At 44.7% G+C, this 25,165-nt stretch overlaps 1 protein-coding gene across 1 annotated transcript; it reads left to right on the top strand.

The window, feature by feature from the left end:
- Positions 1-286: 286 nt before the first annotated feature.
- Positions 287-8,948, top strand: glod5 (glyoxalase domain containing 5). Its single transcript, XM_041195835.1, has 4 exons — positions 287-392; positions 3,971-4,114; positions 7,391-7,546; positions 8,452-8,948. The coding sequence occupies exons 1-4, from the start codon at positions 333-335 to the stop codon at positions 8,578-8,580; spliced, it is 489 nt and encodes a 162-aa protein (XP_041051769.1). The 5' UTR covers positions 287-332; the 3' UTR covers positions 8,581-8,948.
- Positions 8,949-25,165: the final 16,217 nt, after the last annotated feature.

A 25,165-nucleotide genomic window follows, 5' to 3' on the forward strand; every position in this document is an offset into this window, starting at 1 on the left:
GGGCCAACCATAGAATTAGTTTTATTTAGATTTCTTCTGCTTTTCTTTTAATTCTACTTAATCTTGATCTGCTTCCCAGCATTTACGGCTGATGGAACAAAGGGGAATTATGAAGGAGTAAGTAACTTATAGTTGACGAAACAAAGAGATTTATGAAAGTGCAATCAAAATTGGTAACTGGAAAGTTTTCATTGACGTGTTTGCTTAACGTGAAGCTTGGGGCGCCTCAGTACCTGGCATGACCTGGCCGAGAGGCGGAGACTAAGCGGCTCTTAGAATACAGGAAATACAGTCAGTTTCAGTTCAGGAAGAGCATTAGTACCTTCAGCAAAATGGCGCTTTTATTGAGTTTGCTTTCTACGGGATTCCGTTGTCACGGCGTTTACCGTCAGGTAAATTTATCCCACGTTTATGTTCAATAAAATATTGAGCATAAAGAAAGTCTATTCCTGCCCGGGCGCCGGAACAACACAGTCCTCAGTCAGTACATTCCGATCCCGAAGCACATCCTGGGTTTGGGACCACTCTGTGGATAGTGAGATTCTAATTCCGGGTTTGGAGTGGAGGTGTAGCCTTGGCTGTACAAACTCTGGTTTGAGCACCACTGAATGGTCTGCTCCTGTTACGATGTTCCCAGGTAATAAAAATAGAAAGTGCTGGGAAAACTCAGCAGGCCTGGCGGCATCCATGGAGGGAGAAAAACACGCATGGCTGTGTCACAACGTGACTCTTCAGATAAATAGAATTGTTTTTCTTCCAGCAGAGATGGTTAAAGGGATAATGAATAGACGTGTTCAATATCATGAAGGATTTTGATAGATAAGGAGAAACTGTTTCCAATGGCACAATGGATGCTACCCATTTAAGATTTAGGAATAGTGGCAGAAGAACCGGAGCGGAATATGATCTGGGATGCGCTGCCTTAAAGGGTTGTGAAAGCAGTCGATCGTGACTTTCAAAAGCAAATTGAATGAACCCTTGAAATATGGGGAGAGAGCAGGGTGGTGGGAGTAAATGGATAGCTGTTTCATTGAGCTGGCAGAGCAACAATGGGTCAATGGGCTCCTTTTTTTATTCATTCATGGGATGTGGGCTTTGCTGGCTAGGCCAACATTTATTGCCCTTGAAAAAGCAGTGGTGAGCTGCATTCTTGAACCACTGCAGTCCTTGTGGTGCCGGTACATCCACAATGCTGTTAGGTAGGGAGTTCCAGGATTTTGACCTGGTGACAGTGAAGGAATAGTGATATATTCCCAAGTCAGGATGGTGAGTGGCTTGGTGGGGAATGTCCAGGCGGTGGTTTCCCATGTGTCTACTGCCCTTGTCTTTCTAGATGGTAGTGGTCGTCGGTTTGGAAGGTGCTACCTATAAGGAGCCTTGGTGAATTCCTGCAGTGCATCTTGTAGATGCTACACATTGCTGCCATTGTGCATTGGTGGTGGAGGGAGTAAATGTTTGCGGGCTGCTTTGTCTGGTTGGTGTCAAGCTTCTTGAGTATTGTTGGAGCTGCACTCATCCAGGCAAATGGGGAGTGTTCCATCACACTCCTGACTTGTGCCTTGTAGATGATGAACAGACTTTGTGGAGTCAAGGGTTGAGTTACTCACTGCAGCATTCCTTGCCTGTGACCTGTTGTAGCCACAGTATTTATATGGCTAGTCCAGTTCAGTTTCTGGTCAATGGTAACCCCCAGGATGTTGCTAGTGGGGGATTCAGCAATGATAATGCCATTGAATGTCAAGGGGCAATGGCTAGACTCTCTCTTGTTGGAGATGGTCATTGCTTGGCACTGGTGTGGTGTAAATGTTACTTGTCACTTATCAGCCCAAGCCTGGCTATTATCTAGGTCTTGCTGCATTTGAACATGGACTGCTTCAATACCTGAGGAGTCGTGACTAGGCTGAACATTGTGCGATCATCAGTGAATATCCCCACTTCTGACCTTATGGTGGAAGGAAGGTCGTTGATGAAGCAGCTGAAGATGTTGGGCCTAGGACACTGTGCTGTATCCTATGATTCTAAAGCAGGAAATTAGCTTGCAATGTACACATTTAGTTATTTGAGGATGAAATTGTTTCTCCTAGATAGTTGTTGAAGAAAAGACTAATGCAATTTGTAATGGAATTGGATCATTATTTGAAAAGGATTTGTGGAAGGAGCTGTGAAGTTGGAATGGAGCAGATAGTTTCAATTGAGAGTTAGATCAGGCATCATAGACCAAAGAGCTTTAAGTTGTGTTGTAATTTCTGTATTCCTTCAATCGCATCTTTAAAAAAAACTATCTCTATTGCAAGGGGGTTTACCCATTAGAGTACATTTGGCTTCATTTGATGGCTCCGTTAATTAGCATGAGCTACAGAGCTCTTGGTCTAAGTTGATCAAAAACCTACATTTATATATAGCCTTTAATATAAAAAAACTAAGGCATTTAAAGAAATTACTAGGTGGAGAACTGTTGCTGGAGAATTAAGTGAGATGATAACTATCTTAGTTGAAGAGGTAGGCTTTGAAAAAGACTTTTAAAGATGTAGAGAGGTTTACGGAGCGGTAATTGGCAAAATAGATAAAGAGTAGATCTGTTGTAGTTGAAAGCCCTGCCAACAACAAGGGGAAATGACAGTATAGATACAGGAGTACACCATTCAGGCCCTCGAGCCTGTTCCACATTTTGATGAAACCATGATTGATCTGTATCTTAGCCCCATCCCACCTGGCTTGGCTCCATATCGCTTTATAACCTTTTCTAATAAAAATCTATTACTCTCAGATTTAAAATTAATAACTGAACTGCTGCTTTTTGTGGGTGAGTTCCACAATTCTAAAGTGCTTTATCTGAAAAAAATGTTTCCCTCTTCTCTCCTAAATGGCCTGGCTCTTACTTTATAGTTATGTCCTCTTTTCCTAGATTCTCAATATTTTTTTGATTGAAGGTGGGTGACCTTATCCTTATCTGCTTTGAAATCCATCTGCCACAATGTTATTCACTCATTTAGTCTTATCAATGGCTCTTTGTAATTTATGCTTCCATCTGCACTAATTGCAATACCATTAATCTTTATGTCATCAGCAAATGGATGCAAGGCTCTCTATGTGCTACCGAAATCAGTCATAAATATAATGAATAGTGAGGCCCCAGTACAGATCTTTGCCAGGCACCACTTCCATGCAATTCGAGTGCATACCCATTATCCCAACTCTGTCTGCTGCAGCCTAACCAGCCTAGCCAGATCAATAGTTTACCTTAAATTCCATGAGCTTTAGTTTTAGCTAAGTTTCTTATTGAGTGTCTTCTGGTAGTCCATATAAACAACATCTATAGATATTCCCCTTTCTAAACTTTAGTTGCTTGTTTTTTGTTTTGCAATCAGGTTTGTTGGGCATTACCTGCCCTTTACAAATCCATGTTGGATTTCTCTATTCAGCTCAAGTTCCTCTAAATGGTCAATCATTCTGTCTTCAATCATAAATTCCAATAATTTCCTGACGACAGATGTTAGACTAATAGATTTTTAATTCCATGGTTTCTCTCACCTTCTTTAACATTTCCTTTGACACGTTTCCTTGATATAAAATCACATTTTTTCATGTGAACCTAAACCACCCCCTACACTTGTTAGTGCAGCTTTTTACTGAAGTGTTTAACCAGTTGATAGCAGCTTTGTTTCACTGCTGGATAGTGAGGTTTAAAATGGATTTCTGTTATCCAAAGCTAGGATTCAAACTTTGTTCCCTGCTTCATAATTCAATCTATTGCTGTACACCACTTCATTCACTGACAGTTTGGGCACAGGAATTCTGAAGATATAATAATTCTTCAAGATACAGTGTCACAAGGGTGCTTAGAGAAATTGACTGTGGCTACTGTACAGGCCATCTATCGTCCACATCTAAGGTGAGAAATGGTGTACTGAAGCACAGTTTTATCATAGCAAGTTTCGTAATTTCTTTCTAATATTCATATATTATGCAGTGTTTGATCCAGTTCAGACAGAAGTACACTACCTCTCCAATCCAGATCAAAGGATTGGATCATCTTGTTCTGACAGTAAAGAGCATTGAAGATACTGTGGCATTCTACTCTCAAACTTTAGGGATGGAAGTTGTCACTTTCAAGGTAAAATCACGCTTCATGGTCACTTGGTTTCTTTTCTTTCTGTCTGTGCAAGTATTAGACTCTCAACAAGTCTTGATTTTTTTTATAAGGTCCAATAGATCCAGGATTGAAAATATTTTCCAAATTTAGGGAGGCTCTTCCACCAGTTGTCTTTCACTATCTTGGAAATGTTTCGCATGCTAGGTGATTCTTTGCTACAATCTTGGCTATGCAGGGTGGGTGGACGGACGGCATACCTTGGCTGAAGGGGTATGATGGGCCAGAGGGGGTGAGTAGAGGAAATGAGGTGGCACAGATGGGACATGGGGAATGTGTGGGGGTTGAGGGGCCATGAGGGATGAGGGCTGCAGGGCCTTTCTATTTTTATTTTAACTGGGATGAAGTCCCACACCAACCAGGTGGCCTTTTAAACAGCCCTCATCGGCACCCAGCATCCTCTGAGTGCCTCTGACTTCTTTCCTGGGTCGGCTGGCCCAACTGCAGCCTGCGCCTGTGCACGTGCCCTGCCAATGAAGACCCTGCCTTTGAGGGCACTTTCTCCCAAGGCAGGCGGGACAAACTGCGAATTTTCCTGACTTCTGCTACCCACCCGCACTCCCCACTCCTCTCCCACCACCCCCCCCCCCCCCCCCCCCCCCCCCACACACACACACACACACACACACACACACACACCACCACCACCCCCCCCCTCCCCCACACCACGCTCCCAGTGATAAAAATCCAGGCCTTAGTATTTTCCTCTGTAAACACAGACACAAAAATGCTCCCAGAAATACCAAAGAACTGAGAATGAGGCACTGAAAGAATTTTGTATTAGTAAAAAAGTAGTACTGGAGAATTAATGGGACTGAAAATTGATAAATCCCCTGAACCTGATGATCTACACCCCAGAGTATTGAAACAGGTGGATGTAGAGATGATAGCGGATGCATTGGTGATCCTCTTCCAAAATTCTATAGATTTTGGAATGGTTCCTGCAGATTGGAAGGTAGCAAATGTAGCCCCACTATTTAAGAAAGGGGGAAGAGAGAAAATGGGAATGACAGCGCTGTTAGACTGACATCAGTAGCAGGGAAAAATGCTGGAATCTATTATAAAGGGTGTGATAACTCAACACTTAGGAACTAGTAGGATTGGGCAGAAACAACATAGGTTTATGAAAAGGAAATCATGTTTGACAAACCTATTAAGAGTTTTTTGAGGATGTAACTAGTAGAACAGATAAGGGGGACCCACTGGATGTGGTGCATTTGAATTTTCAGAAAGCTTCCAATAAGGTTCCACTCGAGGTTTGTAAGCAAAATTAGAACACATGGGATTGGGGATAATATACTGGCATGGATTGAAAATTGGTTAATGAACAAAAACGGGCAGAATTTGCTGTCGGCGAGCAAGGGGCGGGGCCTGCTCGCCGACGTGGGATGACGTCGGGTGGAACCCCCGATGTCATCCTGCCCCATTTAAATTTTCAGGAAGGAAGGGGCACAGCAAAATCAGCTGCGGGCACGCCGACCTGTCAATGGCCAATTGAGGCCATTGACAGGATCAATTATACAATTAAAGGACCTGCCCGTCCAACCTTAAGGTTGGCGGGCAGGCCAGGAGCCCCTGTGGGCAATAGAAAAATATGAAACCTCATCCACTATGAGGTTTCATGTAGGGTTTTAAAAAGTTTAATAGACTTATTATGTAAGTTATGAACATGTCCCATCTCACGTGACATTGTCACATGAGGGGGACATGTTAGGGATTTTTTTTTCTATTTTTCATATTTTTATTAGTGTCAGCGATCTCCCTGAGGCAGCAGTTAGCCTCAGGGAGATGTGCGCTCTTTTGTGCGCATGCGTGAAAGAGCACACTCTTGCTTTTGAGGAATCCTCCCCCACTTGCACAAGAAGCGCATAGCGCTTCCCACCAGATGTCATGCTGGGCGGGCCTTAATTGGCCAGCCCACGTAAAATGGTGGCGGGCCCGCTTCTCTGGCGCGGATTAGCTCCCTGCCCGCTGGAGGTTGGGCCGGGCCCGCCCGCCCGACAGGCAGAAAATTCTGCCCATGGAGTAGGAATAAATGGGCCATTTTCAGCTTGGCAGCCTGTGACTAGTGGGGTACTGTAAGGATCAGTGTTTGGGCCCCAGCTATTCACAATTTGTATCAATCATTTGGATGTGGGGACCAAATGTAATACTTCCAAGTTTGCTGATGACACAAAACTAGATGAGAATGTGTGTTATGAGGAGGGTGCAAAGATGCTTCAAGAAGATTTAGACAGGCTAAGTGAGTGGACAAAAAAGGGCAGATGGAATATAATGTGGAAAAATGTGAAGTTTCTCACTTTGGTGAGAAAAACAGAAATGCAAAGTATTTCTTAAATGGTGAGAAATTGAGAAATGTTGGTAACCAAAGGGACCTGGGTGTCCTTATTCCTGAGTCACTGAAAGCTAACATACAGGTGCAGCAAGCAATTAGGAAGGCAAATGGTATGTTGGCCTTTATTGTAAGAGGATACGAGTACTGGAGTAAAGAAGTCTTGCTGCAATTGTACAGAGCCTTGGTGAGACCGCATTTGGAATATTGTGTACAGTTTTGCTCTCCTTGCCAAAGGAAGTATATACTTGCCCCTAGAGAGAGTGCAACAAAGGTTCACCAGACTGAAACCTGGGATGGTGGCATTGTCCTATGAGGAGAGATTGAGGAGACTGGGAATGTACTCTCTAGAGTTCAGAAGAATGAGAGGTGATCTCATTGAAACATACAAAATTCTTACAGGGCTCAACAGGGTGAATGCAGGAAGGACATTTCCCCTGTTTGGGAAGTCTAGAACCAGGGAACGGAGTCTCAATAAGGGGAAGGCCATTTAGGACTGAGATGAAGAGGAATTTCTTCATTCAGAGGATGGTGAATCTTTGGCATTCTCTATCCCAGAGGGCTGTGGAAGATCAGTCAGTGTGTGTGTTCAACACTGATTTCACTACATTTCTAGGTATTAAAAATATCAAAGGATATGGGGATAGTGCTGGAAAATGGTCTTGAGTTAGATGATCATGATCTAATTGAATTGTGGAGCAGGCTTGAGGAGCTGAATGGCCTACTCCTGCTCCTATTTCCTATATTCCTATGTGCTTATGCCTCTGGAGTAGAACTTGAACCCTTGAGAGGCAAGAGTGCTATCGTTGAGCCAAGGCGGACACCTTGTGCTTTGGAAAAAAAAGAAAAATGTCTTTTTCAAGAATGCTGGTCAATATGTTTTTATGGTAATGAATCTCTTAAAACAGGGCAACCGCAAAGCACTCTCCTTTGGGAATCAGAAATTCAATCTGCATGAAGTCGGGAAGGAATTTGAGCCAAAAGCACACAAACCTACAGCAGGATCCATAGATCTGTGTTTGATTACAAAAACACCAGTCAGTAAAGTGATTGAACATCTTAAGGTTAGTCAAACAGTATTTTATTTGTGTGCAAAGGAAACTTAAAAGTTTTGAGATATGAGAGCCTGATTAGAGCATCTCTCAGACATTTTGAGTGCAGTTTTAAATAATCACAAGTACAGAGAAGGTTTTTGGGATAAGGTTCCCTTTACCATGAAATCCATGCATCAGCTCAAGAGCTTGAATTCTTGAATGTGATGTTTGTGTGGACACTATGGAGATTTTAAAAGTGTAAGCCAAACAACAAAGGTTTTGTTTTTAAGTTAGAAATCTTTTCTTTTTGTTTATGTATGCCCTGTATGAACTGGCATCATTAGTTAGTAATAAATTTTCAGTAAATTGTCATTAGTGGGAAAACAAACATCAGAAATAAAGCTATAACCCTAACCTATTTGAAGTATTGTGCTGCTCTCATTTGGTGTGTTGGAAACCCTAATCGGAGTAGGAATAACCAGTAAAAAGTTCACCATTTTACTGTCAATGTGGACATGTTGCAAGATCTTTCATTATAACTGTCATATATCAATGAAATGTTTCAAAGACCCAGTGCAAGCAGGTATCCTACCTAATATTATTCCTGATATGAAATTTTGCTGTGGAAAACATGATTTATATTATGATTTTTCTGGCATTGGAGTTGAAATACTTCAGTAGTTGTAGTTGTACAGGAGTCATAGAGTTATACAGCATGGAAAGAGGCCCTTCGGCCCTTCATGCACTCTGCCCTGCTTCCACTATTCTCGCTTCTACTCATCATGTATCAAATTGAATATGAATTTACAGGCAGTGAGATATGAATTTACTTAATGTGCAACTTAGATAATGAAGATTTTCTGTTCGTCATTGTTCTATTGTGCTTTCTTGTAGATAATAATGACTCATAGTGGTTCTTGATATTTTGTATACAGGTATGTGGCATTCACATTGAAGAAGGTCCTATTGAGCGAACTGGTGCAGTGGGTCCTATCACTTCAGTCTACTTCAGAGATCCAGACAATAATCTGATCGAAGTTTCCAATTACAATTCTGATCAATAATGAACACATCAGCAAGCAGAGACCAAACCTATACGAGAATGAAAACTACAAAGATGAGCTGATCTAACTGTTAATTGTACATTTAACAAAATGAGTATGATACTAGTGTCACGAACAATTTTAAGGTGTTACCTTTGTCTGTGATCATTTATATTTGCATGTGTAAGTGTGTTTTATTACCCTCGGAGTAACTAAGTCAGTTTGGAATAATCCAGCAAGCAAGCCTTTTGTGCTTTTTAAAAAAGAGGTTAGTTTATTTTTTACACCTGTTACTAAAGTAAACTATGCCTCACTCACTCACTCTTTCAACACACCAAAACCTGGTATAGATGAAGATAACAATACTTATAAAAATGTAATAGTGCTCAGTCTGTGTTTCAATGCAGGCCTGTTATTTCGTAATCATGTTGTTATATTGTCTGAAGTGAAGGAAATTGCAGAGATGTCTCAGCAGTTGCAATTGCTCCCATAGTTGATCTGCAGGAGATTGGTCTTCTCAGGTAGACTTGGGCCTGAATTTTTCAGGCGGTGGGCGGGCTCGGTGTAAGATGTGAGCGGTACTACCTGTGCAGGCGGGGGAGGAGGAGAGAGAGTCAGGGCCAGCGCTTTTATGCACATGCGCGTGAAAGAACGATTCAATCTCCCTGAGGCACAGAGCTACTTCAGGGAGATTGAATCTACTGAAAATATTAAATACATGGAGTAAAAATTTATTTAAACATGTCCCCTCATGTGACTGTGTATATATGTTTTTATATGTAGGAAAATTTTTTTATTAAATTAACATAAGCTTTAGGAAACCTCATCCCACTTGGCCTTTTTGCCGACAACCTTAAGGTCGGACGGGCAGCATTAACAAGTAGCTTAACCGCTTCCTTAATGGCCTTAATAGGCTGTTTACTTATCGGCGGGCACGGAGCCGACTCTGGTGCATGCCCGTCGAACAAAACATTCCGAGACAGCGCGATGACATTGGGACGCATGCCCAACGTCATCACACGTTATTTTACGCGTTGGCGTGTTGGGCCCACCCCCGCATGGTGACAAAAAATCCTGCCCTTGAAGATAGAACCAGATAGTGGGGAGAGAGGAGGTTCTTTATTTCTCTTTAAAGGAACTGGGGAACCGTGACCCTGTCACAAATGTCTTGTCACCTTCTACATAAGGCATTATGATCATTATGATTACAGCCTGAATCCTCCTCCCGCCTGCTGTGGTGGCTTTTCGTCAGAACCATCAAAGTCAATGGCATCTATTTGTATTGGCTGTGCATTCGTTGAACTGCAAATGTCTTTCATGTCGGAGAATGCATCTTTTTTGTCTCCTTGTGAGATTAGAGAAAAATAGTTGAAATTTGCAAGAGAAGTTAACTCCCTCAGAGTTCATTTTGAATCAGTCCTTTTTTTAAAAAAAGGTAACCTTTAAAATACAGCTTTCATGATTTATAGTACTGTCATAACAATAATATAAACATTACAGTACTGTGGCGCAGGAAAGGGGGCTGAGCACATTGAAACATATGTTTTCATTCTGGGGACTACATGGGGTGGCAGGCAGGAAGGTCAGCCTGTTCCCCGCTGGACAGCGGGTCAGGTGAACATATGCAATCTACTGCTTTTCAGCTCATTAATTATGCATCAGCAATGAGCTTGGCAAATTTTGTGGCAGGGCAGACAAGAGGTTGCCTGCCTGCCATTACCTTATGGGTTGAAGGTCCTCATACCATATTTAAAGGGCACCCAAATAGACATTCACTCACTGCAGGACAGGAGCTCCACACTACTCCTCCAGAGTCCTTATTGTTCGTCCTGGAGAAACTTGCAGATGTGAGGAACCACATCTCTGGACATATGAAGGTGCCTCTGGCATTGCCTCTCGCTCATCTCTAGATAAGAGCACTGCCGGCGAAACACCCATTGTTAGGCCAATGCTCAACATTGCAGTGGTCCATGTTCGCTAGCCTCTTAATCTTATAACGGGCCTGCTCCCTCTTGCTGTTGAGGCCCTTGCTCCTTATGGCCCTATGCCAACCAGTGACAGGCCCTGCATTACCTCATCTGGATGAGAGCCATTACCACGGCAGGGTTGCCTGCAGGCTGCATCATCGAAGCCTCAATGGATGTGTGAATGAATTGAAGTGATACATTATGTGAGCATGTCCTTTACATGTTTCCCTCCATTTGGATGTTATGGTACCTGTGAGTCGGGAAAAAACCTGCTGCAATGCGGGCTTCACCATAGACAGGAGAACACAAGCGAGCATCTTAGACATCCTGATGCCTCAATTATTAGGGTGCCCTTTAATCACCCAGTTGTGCTGACCTTGAACTCCATCCACCCGAAAAGACCCTCCTCCAACCTTGAGGATTCACACGTCCAGAGCAACTGTGTTTTCAAGAACAGCCTTTAGAGAATGGTGCATGCAACTTTTCAGACACACTCCACCACCTTCTACCCTTCCCCTGTTACCCACCAACTTCCACCCATCACCATAAACTCACCAAATATCACCTTTCCACTCCCTTCTGTCACCCTTGAACCTGCCCCTGTAACCCTGGACTCTATAATAATCCATCTTCACGGGCCTTTCGTCTGCTATGAGCTGACCCCCATTACCATCCCCATACCAACCCTGACCATGTCCCATCCTGTTATCCAAGCCACTTGCCTTGTCCCCCTACATGACTTACCTGATGAGAACTTCACCTACCAGACTCTTACCCTGGACCTGTCACCCAACTGCATCCTGGCTCTTCCCCCCTGACTGTGATTGTTCCCTCTTCTCACCAGTATCCTGAGTTCGCCCCCCCAGGACTTCAGCCTCCAATACACTCCCCCCTTCCCCAGGCACTCTCCCCCTTTCCCTTGTACACCTGCCTCCTCTGTCTTGCTGCAGCTTGAGATACAAACAACCAAAATCTCACAGTACCACTATTAAAGGTAAGCGGAAGTAGAGTCCTCAAAGCCATTGATGAAGCTTGCCAGGTACACACCATTTATAAACCATTGGGAAATAGACTAGATAATCAGCTGGCAAGGCACTTAATGTGCAGGGGTAACAAATCTGGTGAGTTGGCCTTTTAATGAACATTCATGAGGTGCAAATTAATGCAAATGTGATTCCTGACATTGATCAGCGAGAAACCCGAGGCCCTTTAGGCCCACCATGAAAGCTGGGAGAACAAAATTCCAAACTAATTTCCTGCCGGCAAGAAAAAAAGTCTTTTTCCATCATGCCAAATCTAGTGCTTCTGCCTGCCATGATTCCCACTGCTGGTGAGAAGGAAAATTCTGCCCCTAATGTACAGTGCATGCCTTCAAAATGATATAAGTATATAATTTTTGGAGTTGAATAATTGATATTTGTTGAGCACATATCTTTCAATAAAAAAATGATTTTTACATTTATTCAACAAGACACTGAAAGGATTGATAAATATATAACTGAAATGTATATCATATTCTGAAGATTTACATGATCATGAAGTACTATTTAAAAAGAATGATCTAGCCATAAAATCAATAAATGCACTTGCCTGGTGCAAGAAGTTAATACACCAGTTTCTTGCTTCTGAGATTTCAATCCAGTTCAGCTGGATACAATACAAATCTTCCGTAAGGATGATTGGTTTGGCAACTTGAAATGTTCACAAAATTGTTGGAACAGAATAGTCGATCACTGTGGAAAGCTATTCAGTTCCCTGGGTTATCTGCTTGAGAACAGCAACCTATGAGCCACTAGGCCTGAACATTTGTTGGATGAGGGAAAGAAAAGCAAATACATATATAGCTGGTGTTCAACATGGAAAAAATACTTATTCATCAGCTGATGGAAGGCAGTAGCTGATAATCAGCGGTGGTTTCCTTGCCCATGTTTGGCCTGATGCATGAATAAGGGCAAACATGGCTTGAACTCGTAAACTTTAGGGCAGAATTTTCTCAGAATTTCACAAAGTGTGGTAGCGGGCGGGTGAAACAGAGTCCTACCCACCAAAGAAAATGGTGTGTTTTCACGCCATATCTTCCCAAGCCTGCCTCATTATTTAAGCATTCTCAGGAAAAATGCCGATTCCATAGCGGGTGGAATCTCATTCGCCTGCTTGCTATCACTCTGCTATTGCATCACACCGGCCGCCATCTTTAAAAGGCAGCCCCAGCAAGGCGCTCATCGCCACCAGCTTACCACTGCTGCCTGGGAGACATGGCCAGCAAAGGCAAAAAGACTGCAGTCCCCTGCTCCAACGATGGGTCCCTCAAGCAACTGCTGGATGACATGGAGGCCTGGCGGGATTTGCTCTACCTCCACCCTGGCCGCAGGATGGGCAGCAATGTCACCAAACTGGCTTGGGAGGTGGTGGCAGTGGTAGCCAGCGTGAACACCCTGCAGAGGAGGACAGCCACCCAGTGCCACAAAAGAATGAATGATGATCTCTGTTCTGCCAGGGTAAATCACTCTTTTCATCACTCCCAACTCACACACTCACTGACCCACAGAGTCCTCACTCACTGCCAGTGCAAGGGACATCACCATTTACTCTCTCACTCTCACCGACATTGTCCTCATCCTGTCCATGGGACCACTCACCACCCACATAGGCCAGGCATACTTATCATCTGGCCCAGCAGACATCCTGATACACTCTTCCATCTCTATCCATACAGGACAAACTAGCTCACAACAGGAGGGAAAGGTCGCAGACAGGTGGAGGGGCGCCAGAAATCAAAGTTCTGTCAGAATTTGAAAACAGAGCCATCCAGCCGTCCGGTGATGATCTGGACCATTCCTGTGCTGACAGTGAGGTCGGCGCTGCTCTACCAAGTGAGGGTCCAGCGGTGCAACAACCATCATCAGACAACCATGTTGTGAGTGATGTGTCCTCTTTCACAGGCCACTGGCATGCACTAATTATCTCGCCTTGCTTTCACAGGCATATCTGCCAAACAGCCAACAGAGTCCATGACCCAGGGCCTCCAATCAAGTCCTGAAGAAACCTCTGAAGAGGAATCTGAAGGCATGCTCCTTGAAGTTCCATCACAGGGCTCACCCACACCCTCCATCAGTGCAGAGACACACACCTTGGTGGGACCTAGCTCTAGAATAGATATGAGATCACATACTGGTGAGCACATCGCATTTCCTAATCCACAGCAGGTGGAGGCAGGGACTCCCCAGGTCCCCTCCACTTGGAGGACTGCTGGAGGTCAGAACATTGCTGTGTCTGAGTCAGATGATGAGCATCTGGACTCGGTCATGTCACAGTTGCTGGTGCTGCAAAGACAAGCTCAGGAACATCAGGAAGGGATGTCCGTTGCACTCCTCAGATTGCAATGCACGATGGAGGAGTCCGTCGGCCTTCAGCCTGAGGCAATAACGCCGGCATTGCACCGCACTGAGATCAACATTGGTAGGATGGCGGCTGCCATGGAGACCTTGGTCCAGCACTGCACCACTGCATGGGCTTAACTCCATCGCTGACACCATAGTTGGCCTCCAACAGTGTGTACGCGAGAGGGATGCTGGGCAGCTCAATCTCACTCCAGCTACTCCTTCCGCTCATGGAGTCAGCTAGGGGCCCTCGGACACCCGTAGGGAGAAGGATCAGCAGGTGCACACTCCGGGGTCATCCACCCAGATGACTCTGGGAGTGATCGGTCATCCGAATCCTGTCGTCCTGTGACCTCTGCAGATCCAGATTCACAGGCCAAGAAGGGTGCCACTGCCACACAGCAGGACCCCAAAAGCAGGCCCTGTCTCCAAGTCTCGGCCCTCCAGAGGATGCCCGCCAAAGTCAGCACAGACAGGGCGTCATAGTCAGCAGGCTGCCTCCACCTCTGCTGTGGATGTCCGGGGAGCACCAGGACAAAGAGGCAGGGTTAGGAAAGTTAGATAAAAGTGACTCTTTTGAGTCAACCAAGCAAACTAAATTAACAAAATTAGAGACAAAGGAAAAGGCAACCCCTTAAATTAGGGAAACTGCGAAAACAAAGACAAAATTTAAAGGAAACTTTGTGATAGGGGGGTCAATAAATCACAACAGTTCCAGTGGTGTCCACCGAGCACAGAAGGCCTCGATGGTGCTGGTAGACACCGCGTGCTCCCTCTCCAGGGACAACCAGCCGCGAACGTAGCAGCGGAAGAGGGACAGACAATTGGGTCGGACAAACCCCTCGATTGCCCGCTGGCTGGACCTGTTAATGGCCAATTTGGCCAGGCCCAGGAGCAGGTTCACAAGGAGGTCCTCCTCCCTCCCGGCCCCCCTCTGCACCAGGTCCCCGTAGATCAGGAGCGTGGGACTGAAGTGCAAACAAAACATCAGTAATAGGTTTTGTAAATAACTGAAAAGGGAGTGCAGCCTACAACACCCTATATAAGTGTGGTCCACGGACTCCACAAGGCCGCAAGAGATGCAGGTGCCTTGGGAGTCCGTGAACCGACACATTCTGCGTTGTCGGGGACTGCTGCGTGCAACACCCTCCAACCCAAGTCCCCGATGGAAATTGGGAGGACACCTCCATAGAGGGCCTCCCAACAGGGACTTCCGCCGCCAGATGGCAACAAGGCACGCCAGGGCGAGGGCAAGTAAGTGAAGGGTGTGCAGCAGCACCCCATACAGGAAACCCCTCCGCACCGTGCCAAAGGGCATGGAGAGCATTTCCACGAGGCGACTCACGTTGCAGGGCACCAGATCCCGAGGAGGGTTTGGGGCCAATATGGAATTCTATCAGAACAGGGGTACGCTCAAACGGAAGACCACCACGTACCTGTGCCACCTCGAGGCCCAGTATAACGTCGGGGCCGAGCACGACCATCCTAAGGTCTTGAATGGCATTGGCACGAGCCGGAAGTCCACTGATGCATGTTGTGCCAACTCCTGGTGAAGCATCCAGCCCACACCTCCGCCACCCAGCACGTCCCCGATCCTGGTCACCCCGACAGCCACAACCCTCCTCTCCGCCAGCCACTGAAAAGGACGGAGGGGTGGATTCCTGAGCAGTGGCTCTCTGATGATAGCCGCTACTCCTGACCGGGGAGAGCTGCTTCGTGAGGCAACTTTGTTCCAGACTTTGATATGGTCCTGGTAAAAGACAGGCAATGCCTGCAAGGAGCCACCGAGGCCCCTCTGCTCTATAAACAGGAGCTACACGTCATAATTCAGGTCGTGCACCTAGCGGAAGAAATATGTCGCCAGGGCAACCATCTCGGAGGGGGCTTGACGTTCTGGTATCGCTGCAGGGTCTGAAGGCGGAAGGTCACCACCTGGGTATGTGGGCACAGCAGCGCCCTCCCTAAGTGGGAGACTCAGAACCTCAGCAGCGACCCAGTGCAATCTTTTGTCCCAGAAGAAATCAACGAGCATTCTCTGGATTTTTGTGACAAAATCCAGGGAGGGGTCAAAGTGATCAGCCGATACCACAACATGGCAGCGATCAGCTGGTTTATAACCAGAATTCGACCCCAGTAAGACAGCACTTGGATCAGTCCTGTCCAGAGCCGCAGGCGAGTGGTGACTTTGGTCTCCAGCTCCTGCCAGTTTGCCGGCCAGGATTCCTCAGCAGGGCAGAGATGGACCCCCAGGTAGAGGAGGCTGGTCCTGCTCCAGGTGAAAGGCCTGAACTCCTCAGTTAGGGGATCCATCTGCCACAGGCTGACCAGGAGTCCAGAACACTTGTCCCAGTTAATGCTGGCAGAGGACACGGCAGAGTAGACCTCCTGGCACTCGCGTATCCTCTGCAAGTCAGCCGGGTCGGTGAACATGAGGAGCACGTCATCGGCATAAGCCAAGAGGACCACCCCAATGCCCGGCCTGTGCAGAACCAATCCCGACAACCTCCTCCGCAATTGGCGCAGGAAAGGCTCCACGCAAATAGAATACAACTGGCCAGACAGGGGGCAGCCCTGACGCACTCCCCTCTCAAAGCAAAGGGGCGCTGTCAGGGTTCCGTTATCCCTAACTAGACACTCCGCGGCAGTGTACAGAAGTCGGATCTGGGTGGCGAAATGCCTCCCGAACCCAAATAAATATTCATGATGCACCCTGTCGAACGCCTTCTTCTGGTCAAGAGACAGGAAGGCACTCGACAGACTAATCCTCTGGGAAAAGTGGATAATGTCCTGGACCAGATGGATATTATCGAAGATGGTGTGGCCTGGGATGGTGTAGGACTGGTCAGGGTGGATCATGTGGTCCAACACGGTGCCAAGGCGGGAAGACATTGCCCTGGCAAAGATTTTATAATCCGTGCTGAGGAGGGAGACCGGGCGCCAGTTTTTAAGGTGGTGAAGATCCCCCTTCCTAGTGTCTTGCAGCACCTCCTCTCTCCTTCACTCCGTCGTGAGGTGGGTCCCGCCATATTTTCCGTGCACATCACCTATCACTCCTGCTGCCTGGTGGGCTCAGAAAATTCCGCCCTTAGGTTCAGAGACAAGAGTGCTACCAAATGAGCCACTGCTACTAACTGTGACTTTGTGTTGGGCGGGAACAGGTGCTGCATGGGACTGCGGTCAATGGGTGGGCAGAGATACAGGTGAGCTCAGATAAACAACTGAGAGCAATTCGCAGGAGGTAGCATTAAAAATGCTTGGAACGTTTAGATGAGTGTAATGGAGGATGGCTCCACATATGTGGGAGAGTGCTTACATGAGGCTCTGAAAGGCCCTGCCCCACACACACTTCTCCCTCTAGAACCACTCATGGTCTAGCTGCATGCAGCTGAACTGCTAGTGGGGTGGGGGGAGAGATGGGGGAAAGCAGGGAAGGATTTGCAAAGCCTGTAAATTAAGCTGAAAGACACAATAACGCATTATTCAGTGAAAGTGAATATATTTTAAGATTATATTTGGCAAAATGTGTATACCCGTGAAACCACATGATCAGAAATTCTTAACTTTTCTAGGCCTACCACATTTTCTAGGTGCTGCCCTGACATTCACAGCAGGGGTGGGAACAGCCTGTGCAATGTTTGGCCCTGTTTCCTCTGATGACTTCGGCATGTGTCCTCTGGAGAGCTGAGGCCTTTGGGGTCCCAGCTTGCTTTGGCTGTTCTCCTATGGGCCAGCTCCTCCCTTTGCAGTGACAGAGGACAAGGTTCAGAGGGTCACAGGCAAAGGGGTCTCGACGGGAGCGGACAGTCTCTGAGATTCCTGAGTGGATGGCCTAGGGGTGTCCAGCTGTCATCTCTCATCCTTGAGGGTTCCTGAGGGCCCCGGCCCCTTGAGGGGGAATGAGCACTCAGCGGTACATCAAGGTGCCCTGTTTCCCTCTCACGTTGCCACTGCAGGATCTCTCCTATGGCTACCATAATGGAGTGCAGGTCTCCCCCAATCTCCATGTTCTGCTAGACCAGGGCCCTCATGGCATCCGCCATCCTTCCCATTGAGACCTCAGTGCACACACATGTGGGCACCACTTCATTAGAGAGCAGGCAGACGCACTCCTCCAACTCGCGTACTGCTCTGTTGATGCCTTCCAGCAGCTCTGCGTGATGTTTCCCCACCTTCTGCTGATTCTCCACAATGCGTGGAAAGGCCGAATCCAGAGGCTCATCATCTGGATTGTACCGCACAGATGCCTCTTCTTCAGCAGTCCTTTCAGTGCCGGGGAGCTCAGCTGAACCTGCGTCCTCCTGTTGCGGACATGTGACGATGCAGTGACCACCAGATTATGAACCCAAGCCTGCTTTGGTGCAGGGTGTGGGAAAGCGCTGCGACGGATCTTCCAGGCTGCTTATTTCCAGCTCTTCAATGGAGGATGTATCCTCTTGGCTGGATGAAGCTGAGGGACTGGCTGGCTGAGGTTATTGGTCACTTGGCAGATCTCCCTCTGAGCCAAAGTTGATATGATTAGTGCATGGCAGCAGAGTCAAAAGCAGGAGAGAGAGAACTCATAGTTGCATTGAGAGAGGGATGTGCGGTGCAGGATCCTCACCAATTTCCATCCCCATTGATACACTGTACACTGTCTAGAACCAATGAACCTTATGGTGCAAAATGACATTTGTAAAAAACCCTTGAAAAATGTCATTAATTGAGAAGCTTCTCCTATTGAAAAAAATTCTCAAGAACACAAGAAGAAGGAGCAGGATTAGACCATATGCCCCATGGAGCCTGCTTCGCCATTCCAAATGATCATGCTGATCTTAGACTTCAACTCCAATTTGCTGCCTAATCCCCAAATTCCTTGATTCACTGACCAAAAACCAGTCTACCTCAGCCTTAAATGTATTCAACGATGGAGCATCCACTACCCTCTGAGTTAGAGAATTCCAAAGATTCACCACCTTTTGAGTGAAATAATTTCTCCTCATCTCAGTCTTAAATGATTGACCCCTTTTCTTGAGACTTTACCCACGCATTTTAGATTCCCCAACCGACGGAAACAATCTCAGTGTCCACCCTATCAAGCCCCTTCAGAATCTTGTATGTTTCAATGAGATCACCTCTCTTTCTTCTAAACTCCAGAGAAAATATATCCAATTTGCTCAGCCTCGCAGTATAGGACAACCCCCTCACCTCAGGGACCAATTTTAGTGAACTTTCACTGTACTACCTCCAGCGCAAGTATATCTTTTTTTAAATGTGGAGACCAAAACTGCACACGGTATTCCAGATGCAGTCTCACTAAACCTTGTACAACTGTAGCAGGACTTTTTTATTCTTGTACTTGAATCCTCTTAACAAGAAGGCCAACATGACATTTGCCTTCATAATTTCTTACTGCATGTGCAAGCTAAGTTACTGCGTTCCTTGTGCAAGTATATCCAAGTCTCTTTGAACATTAACACTTACAAGTTTGTCACATTTTTAAAAATATTCAGTTTTGACCAAAGTGAATAACTGCACACTTCCCTACATTATAATCTACCTGCCACCTTGTTGCCCACTCACTTAACCTGTCTATATCTCTTTGCAGCCTCTCCATGTCCTTCCCAGAGTCTCATTATGTATGCTTGGCCAGACAGCTATTAGAATATGAGAACAGCGGCTTCCCCAGAGGCAACATTGCTTTATTGACAACTCAGGTTCTCTGATCTCTGTGGTCAATTTCACAATGTTTGTTTACACAGGTTGAGTGATTTCAAGGTTTTGTGGTTTTTGAAACTTCAAAGAACTGGGATGATTAACCCTTTTGTTAGCTTGTACTTCAGATTATTTTTTTTAAATAGGAGGAACTTCTTAATGAATAGCTACTTTCAAGTTATTTTTACACATTCCACTTTTATAAGGTGTAGAGTGGATCAATGGGGATGGAAGTGCTGTAGCTTGGCACAGGGGAATGAGGGGCCATGGGCATGAGTGGAAGGGCAGAGCTTGGCATAGGGCATGAGAACCCATGAGAGGTGAACGTAGTGGCATAACTTGGCATATGGGGCATGAAGGGGACCTTTGGAACTTGCCTTTTAAAAGGTCCCCTAATGCAGACTAGAGTTCACAACTCTTCTAAGGGGCAATGAACCACAACTCTTTAAAACCTGGCCTAATACCATGATAATTGTGGCGGAGTAGTTCATGCCTATCTCTGCAATGGAGATGGTCAGGTCAGGAGTGCTAGATGAGAGCTTTTGACAAGAACCAGCCCTGATTCTACAAAGGCACTCTTGAAAATCACACAGCCTAGGAAATGCATCAGGAATCATGGAATCAGGACCCGTCTGCCATTTTTAAAGGGCCCTCTAGTCAACCCAACATGGTGAAAATGTAGAGCCCGGTGTCAAAATTAGGAATCACAATCTCACTTCGCACACAATCCCGAATGTTGAATCTCTGTCACCATTAACTGAAATGTGATCATCTGCACAATATTGACTTTTCACCCTTTTCCCTCAGCAGATCTAAGACTTTCATTTCCAACAGGTCATTCAAGCATGTCATAGGCACTGAAGCAGGAAAGTCCAAGGAATCCTCAGAGGAGGCTGTGCGCTCTGAGGATGCTCGGTGAAATCAAATGAACAGCCACATAAGAATATAAGCAATAAGAGTAAGAGTAGACCATTTGGTCCCTCAAAATTGCTCTGCCATTTAATCCGATCATGGCTGATCTTCAACCTGCGCTCCACTTTGCCGCCTGCTCCCAATATCCCTCGATTCCCTGAGAAACCAAAAATCTGTCCATCTCAGCCTTAAATATACTCAAAGATGAAGAATCCACAACCCTCTGGGATAGAAAATTTCAAAGATTCACAACCCTCTGAGTGAAGATGTAACTCTATTTCTCAGTCCTAAATGATCGGCCCTTTTTCCTGAGACTGTGCCCCATGTTCTAGATTCCTCAGCCAGACGTAAGGATCTCTCAACATCTAACTTTCCAACCCCCTTCAGAGTCTTGTAGGTTTCAGTGAGATTACCTCTCATTCTCCTGAACTCCAAAGAACATAGACACTATCTACCCAGCCTCTCATCATAGGACAATCCCCTCATCCCAGGAACTAACCTGGTGGACCTTCACTGTACTGCTCCAATGCAAATATATTCTTCCTTAAATCTGGAGACAAAATTGCTCACAATACTCCGTGTTGTCTCACCAAAGCTCTGTACAATTGTAGGAAGGCTTCCTTGTTCTTGTACTCCAATCCCCTTGCAATAAAAGCCACCATTTGCCTTCCAAATTGCTTGTTGTACCTCCATGCTAACTTTCTATGTCCATTGTGTGAGCACACCTGAAGCTCCCGAACATCAATATTTTCAAGTTCCAGACTTTTAAAAAAATATTCTGCTTTTCTGCACTGTGATTCTGTGATCTATTCTTACTAACAAAGTGAATAACCTCACATTTCTCCACATTATGCTTTATCTGCCCCTAACCGCCCACTCACTTAGCCTGTCTATCTCTTTACAGCCTCTTCATGTCCAGCTCACACCTTACATTCTCCTGTAGCTTTGTATCATCAACAAATTTAGATACATTGTTTTCTGTCCCTTCATCTAAGTCATTAGTATGGATTGTAAAAAGCTGAAGCTTCAGAACTGATCCCTGTGGCGCTCCACCAACTTGAAAATGTTCCATTAAAACTTCATCTCTGCTTCATGTCCAGAAACCAATCATCTCCCTATGCTAAAATATTACATCAACTCTTTATCTTGTGTATTAACTTTTTGTGTGACCCGGAAATGCCTTTGGAAATACAAGTATACTGCATCTACTGGTTCCTCTTTGTCTACTGTGAGAAACCCATTTTCAAAACTTTGAAGTACATTAAATTTTGGACATTCTTCCACCTGAGTTATTTTTAAAAGTTAAAATATTAATTTGGGGCTGTGATTATGCTATTCTTCAAGAAACCATAGGTCAAGATAGATGTCCAGCAGAAACACCTGTTGGGGAAAAAGATACTTTGTAAATCTAAGTTGACAAAGAAATGCTGTTGTCAGGCTAAATACACTTGTTGATTGCTTAAAAACACCTGGCCCAAGAGAAGTATTATTTGAACAGTTTAGCATGTGTGTGCTTTAGAAGCAGGCTGCAAAGAAAAGACTCTTTCTTTCCCTCTCTCTGCCCCACCTTTGAGTTAAACTTTCCTCAGAAATGTCTCATCAGGATAACTCATCTCATTTTTTGAAAGTCTGCAATTGTGATAAAATGTAGTCATCAAGGACAGTTTCATCAAAAACACCATCTGAAGGAACTTCCAGATCTATTGTGACCAGAATTCTGTTAGATCAACAGCATCAAGATCTCTTTGAATGTTATCCTTTTGAAAGAAATGTTCCCATCCTCCAGTCTCTGCAGTATGTATCTGTTTTGTCCTACTTTGTGTTTGTGTGTGAGTGTATGGGGGCCCCGAATGTCTGTTTTTTTTTAAAGGGGAATATCATTACACTTCTAAATTACAACTTGTTTGATAATCAGTTTGCTAACTTGTTATTAAAAAGTAGTTTGTTTGATAATAAATCAATTTTTTTGTTTTTACTGAAAGAAGCCTGGTTAGATTTTAATGCTGGGACTAAAAGTATCAAAGGGTAACATTCAGCCAGTTTTGTGGTGAATAAAACATTTAAACTATTGTTAGAACCTGTGGACAAGTGGGGCTAGAATTAACTGCACTCCTTGTATCACGGTCCATAACACTGCCCTGCTAGTTACATCCTCAAAAGACCCTGATAGATTTGTCAAACATGATTTCCCTTTCCTAATGTTGACTTTATCTGATTATACTATGATTTTCTAACTGCATTGTTAAAACATCCTTAAGAACAGTTTGGGGTGGGGTGAGGGGCTGGTGTGCGGAGAAAGAGGAGGGTGGTGGTGCACACATTAGCTCATTTGGTTAGATGGCTAGAATGTGGGTCAGACCAAAGCCATCAGCACAGGCTTCAGCCCGCAGTCCAGCTGAGGTAGACTTGGGGCCTGTCTCCTCACAATGCCTCACAGCAAAATCAAAGCAATAAGCATGGTTCACCAATGCTCAAAGAATCAAGGATGCTACCTGGAGAAGAAGAATAATAGATTCCAGCATTTTCCCAATGACTGATGTTAGGCTAACTGGCCTTATTTTCCTATTTTCTCTCCACCTCCTTTCTTGAATAACGGTTACATTTGCTAACTTCCAATCTAGTGGAACCATCTAGAGTCTAGGGATAGCTCTGCAGCTACCTCTTTTAGAACCCTGGAATGTACTGACAATACCACTGACATACCTCAACAGAAAGGGATGTCCAGCCTCCCTGTGACACAAGCCAACTGTGTCCTCCTGTTGCTGAGAGTTTGTAAAGTGCTTCTAAACAGTTATGCCATTGTTGCAGAGTTTTCCTGGGGTTGGAGGAGGGAAGATGTGTGGGGGCAGCAGCAGAAATTCAGTTTCTCCAGTCAAGTTAGAACAAAGTTGTACAAAGAATATTTAAATTGACTTACTCCAGGAAACTTGCATGCAGCTGCATCTTTCAGCGATGGCATAACTTTCTAGTGTAAAAATGGCTTAACCAGGGCATAACTGACTTGCAGGGTTATTTCTGCTCATTAGCAGAAATAATTTTCACTCAGCCATCTGTATAATGATTGTGTGGAAATCCTTTCTGTTCATGGTGAAGGATAACATAAGTAATGTGAACAATACCTTTGAGTTAAGAGAATCTTGCTACCCAGTGAACGCTGTGCTTTATGTTAAGCTGATGTCTCCTTTCCACAGAGGAGGCCAGTTGCAAACATAGTGATTGTTACCTGCTTGAAATATTTGTGTACAGTAGATACTCAAACTGACAGATGTTGTCCTGGTGTGGTTTGGAAGAATTCAGCAGATTGAACGCTTCGTTCTATGGTAAACGATATTGTTACCTCTCTTTCAGATGTTGATAGAATCCTGCAGCAGATGGCTTGCCTTCTTTGCAGATGATGTGCAGATAAATTTCCTATAGGAAATGTCTAGATGCATGTGAACTGGTTTGTAATGAAAGGTTGTCCCCCAAAGGCCTCAGAGGTTCCTGCTTCTGCATTTATTATTGCCACCTCATACAGCTTTTGTTCATCTCAGTTCTGCAGAGTCATCAGAACTCCCAAACGAATGCCCATTCTCTGTTCTTTGCATGGTGCGATGTCAAAGGCAACAGCAGCTAAGAATAATAAATCAAAGTGGTGGCAGGTTTAAAAGAAATAATTTGGACAAGGTTGGATGCATGATCTTCTGATCCAAACCCACTGGTGGGGCCTTGCAAAATATATGGATGAAATAAGTTACAAAAGAAGACCATTCAATTAGATCTTACAAATAGGTTCAAGATACAATTAGATCTAATTGGATCTAATAAAGTTAGATAAAAAGCATGAATTAATTGATATGTTGAAAAAGTGAAGTTGAAATTAAGATTAAAGGTTAGCTTTGCTGGAGCCAAATAACTTTTAATTAAAAACTTCCATTTTCTCCACACTGTGTCTGTGCCTCACACTACTGAGGATTTAGCCTGCTATGAGTTGTGTAAGTAATTGTCTCTCCATGAAAGCACAAATGTTAGAACTGGTTGTCAACACCTCTATTTTGCCTTCCTTTTTCCGCTTGGAAAGTCACCAATGTATTTTATAACAATGGTAAAATAATACTTCCTCCATAGTACAAAAGATCATTTATAGTTAGGTATTAATTTAATCAACTGTGTTTTCTCTGCAAGTCCTTTAACCTGAACCACGCTTAGGAATTTCAGTTTTGTTATTGCTTTATTAATTGACCCATGAATTTCCCCTTATGTATTGCTCTGGCTTTATCTCGTTGTTGCCTCAAAACGACCTCTGTGAAGGGAAATTATGTGGACGTTAGTAAGAAGGGATAGGTTTGACTGTGATGCCCTTCTGATCTATTACCCTTCCAATACTTGTTCTAAGTATGAAGCTTAATCATTTGCATAAAATACTGAAAGGCAACTGGCATGCCTAGAACCACATCCACAATGTGAGATGATACCAGGAGAGTAGCGAGGAAAGACTATTTAAAGCTTTTATATAACATGAGCTGTTTTTTTCCAACTGTATGGGTATCATTTGTTCAGCCATCTGTGTTAATATTAAATTCTAAAAACGGAATAATAAAAGACAGCAAACCAAACTAAAAGAAATGAGGATTTTAGAAAAATACAGTCCATAAAAAAGGTAGTGACCGGCAATCA

Source organism: Carcharodon carcharias, chromosome 9 (genome assembly GCF_017639515.1).
Source record: "Carcharodon carcharias isolate sCarCar2 chromosome 9, sCarCar2.pri, whole genome shotgun sequence".
Taxonomy (NCBI): domain Eukaryota; kingdom Metazoa; phylum Chordata; class Chondrichthyes; order Lamniformes; family Lamnidae; genus Carcharodon; species Carcharodon carcharias.

Excerpts from the sequence above, each read along its gene's own strand:
- glod5 (XM_041195835.1), top strand. The coding sequence starts at position 333 with ATGGCGCTTTTATTGAGTTTGCTTTCTACGGGATTCCGTTGTCACGGC. Across the intron at positions 4,115-7,390 it reads TGGAAGTTGTCACTTTCAAG|GGCAACCGCAAAGCACTCTC; the intron begins GTAAAATCACGC and ends CTCTTAAAACAG. Across the intron at positions 7,547-8,451 it reads AAGTGATTGAACATCTTAAG|GTATGTGGCATTCACATTGA; the intron begins GTTAGTCAAACA and ends TTTTGTATACAG.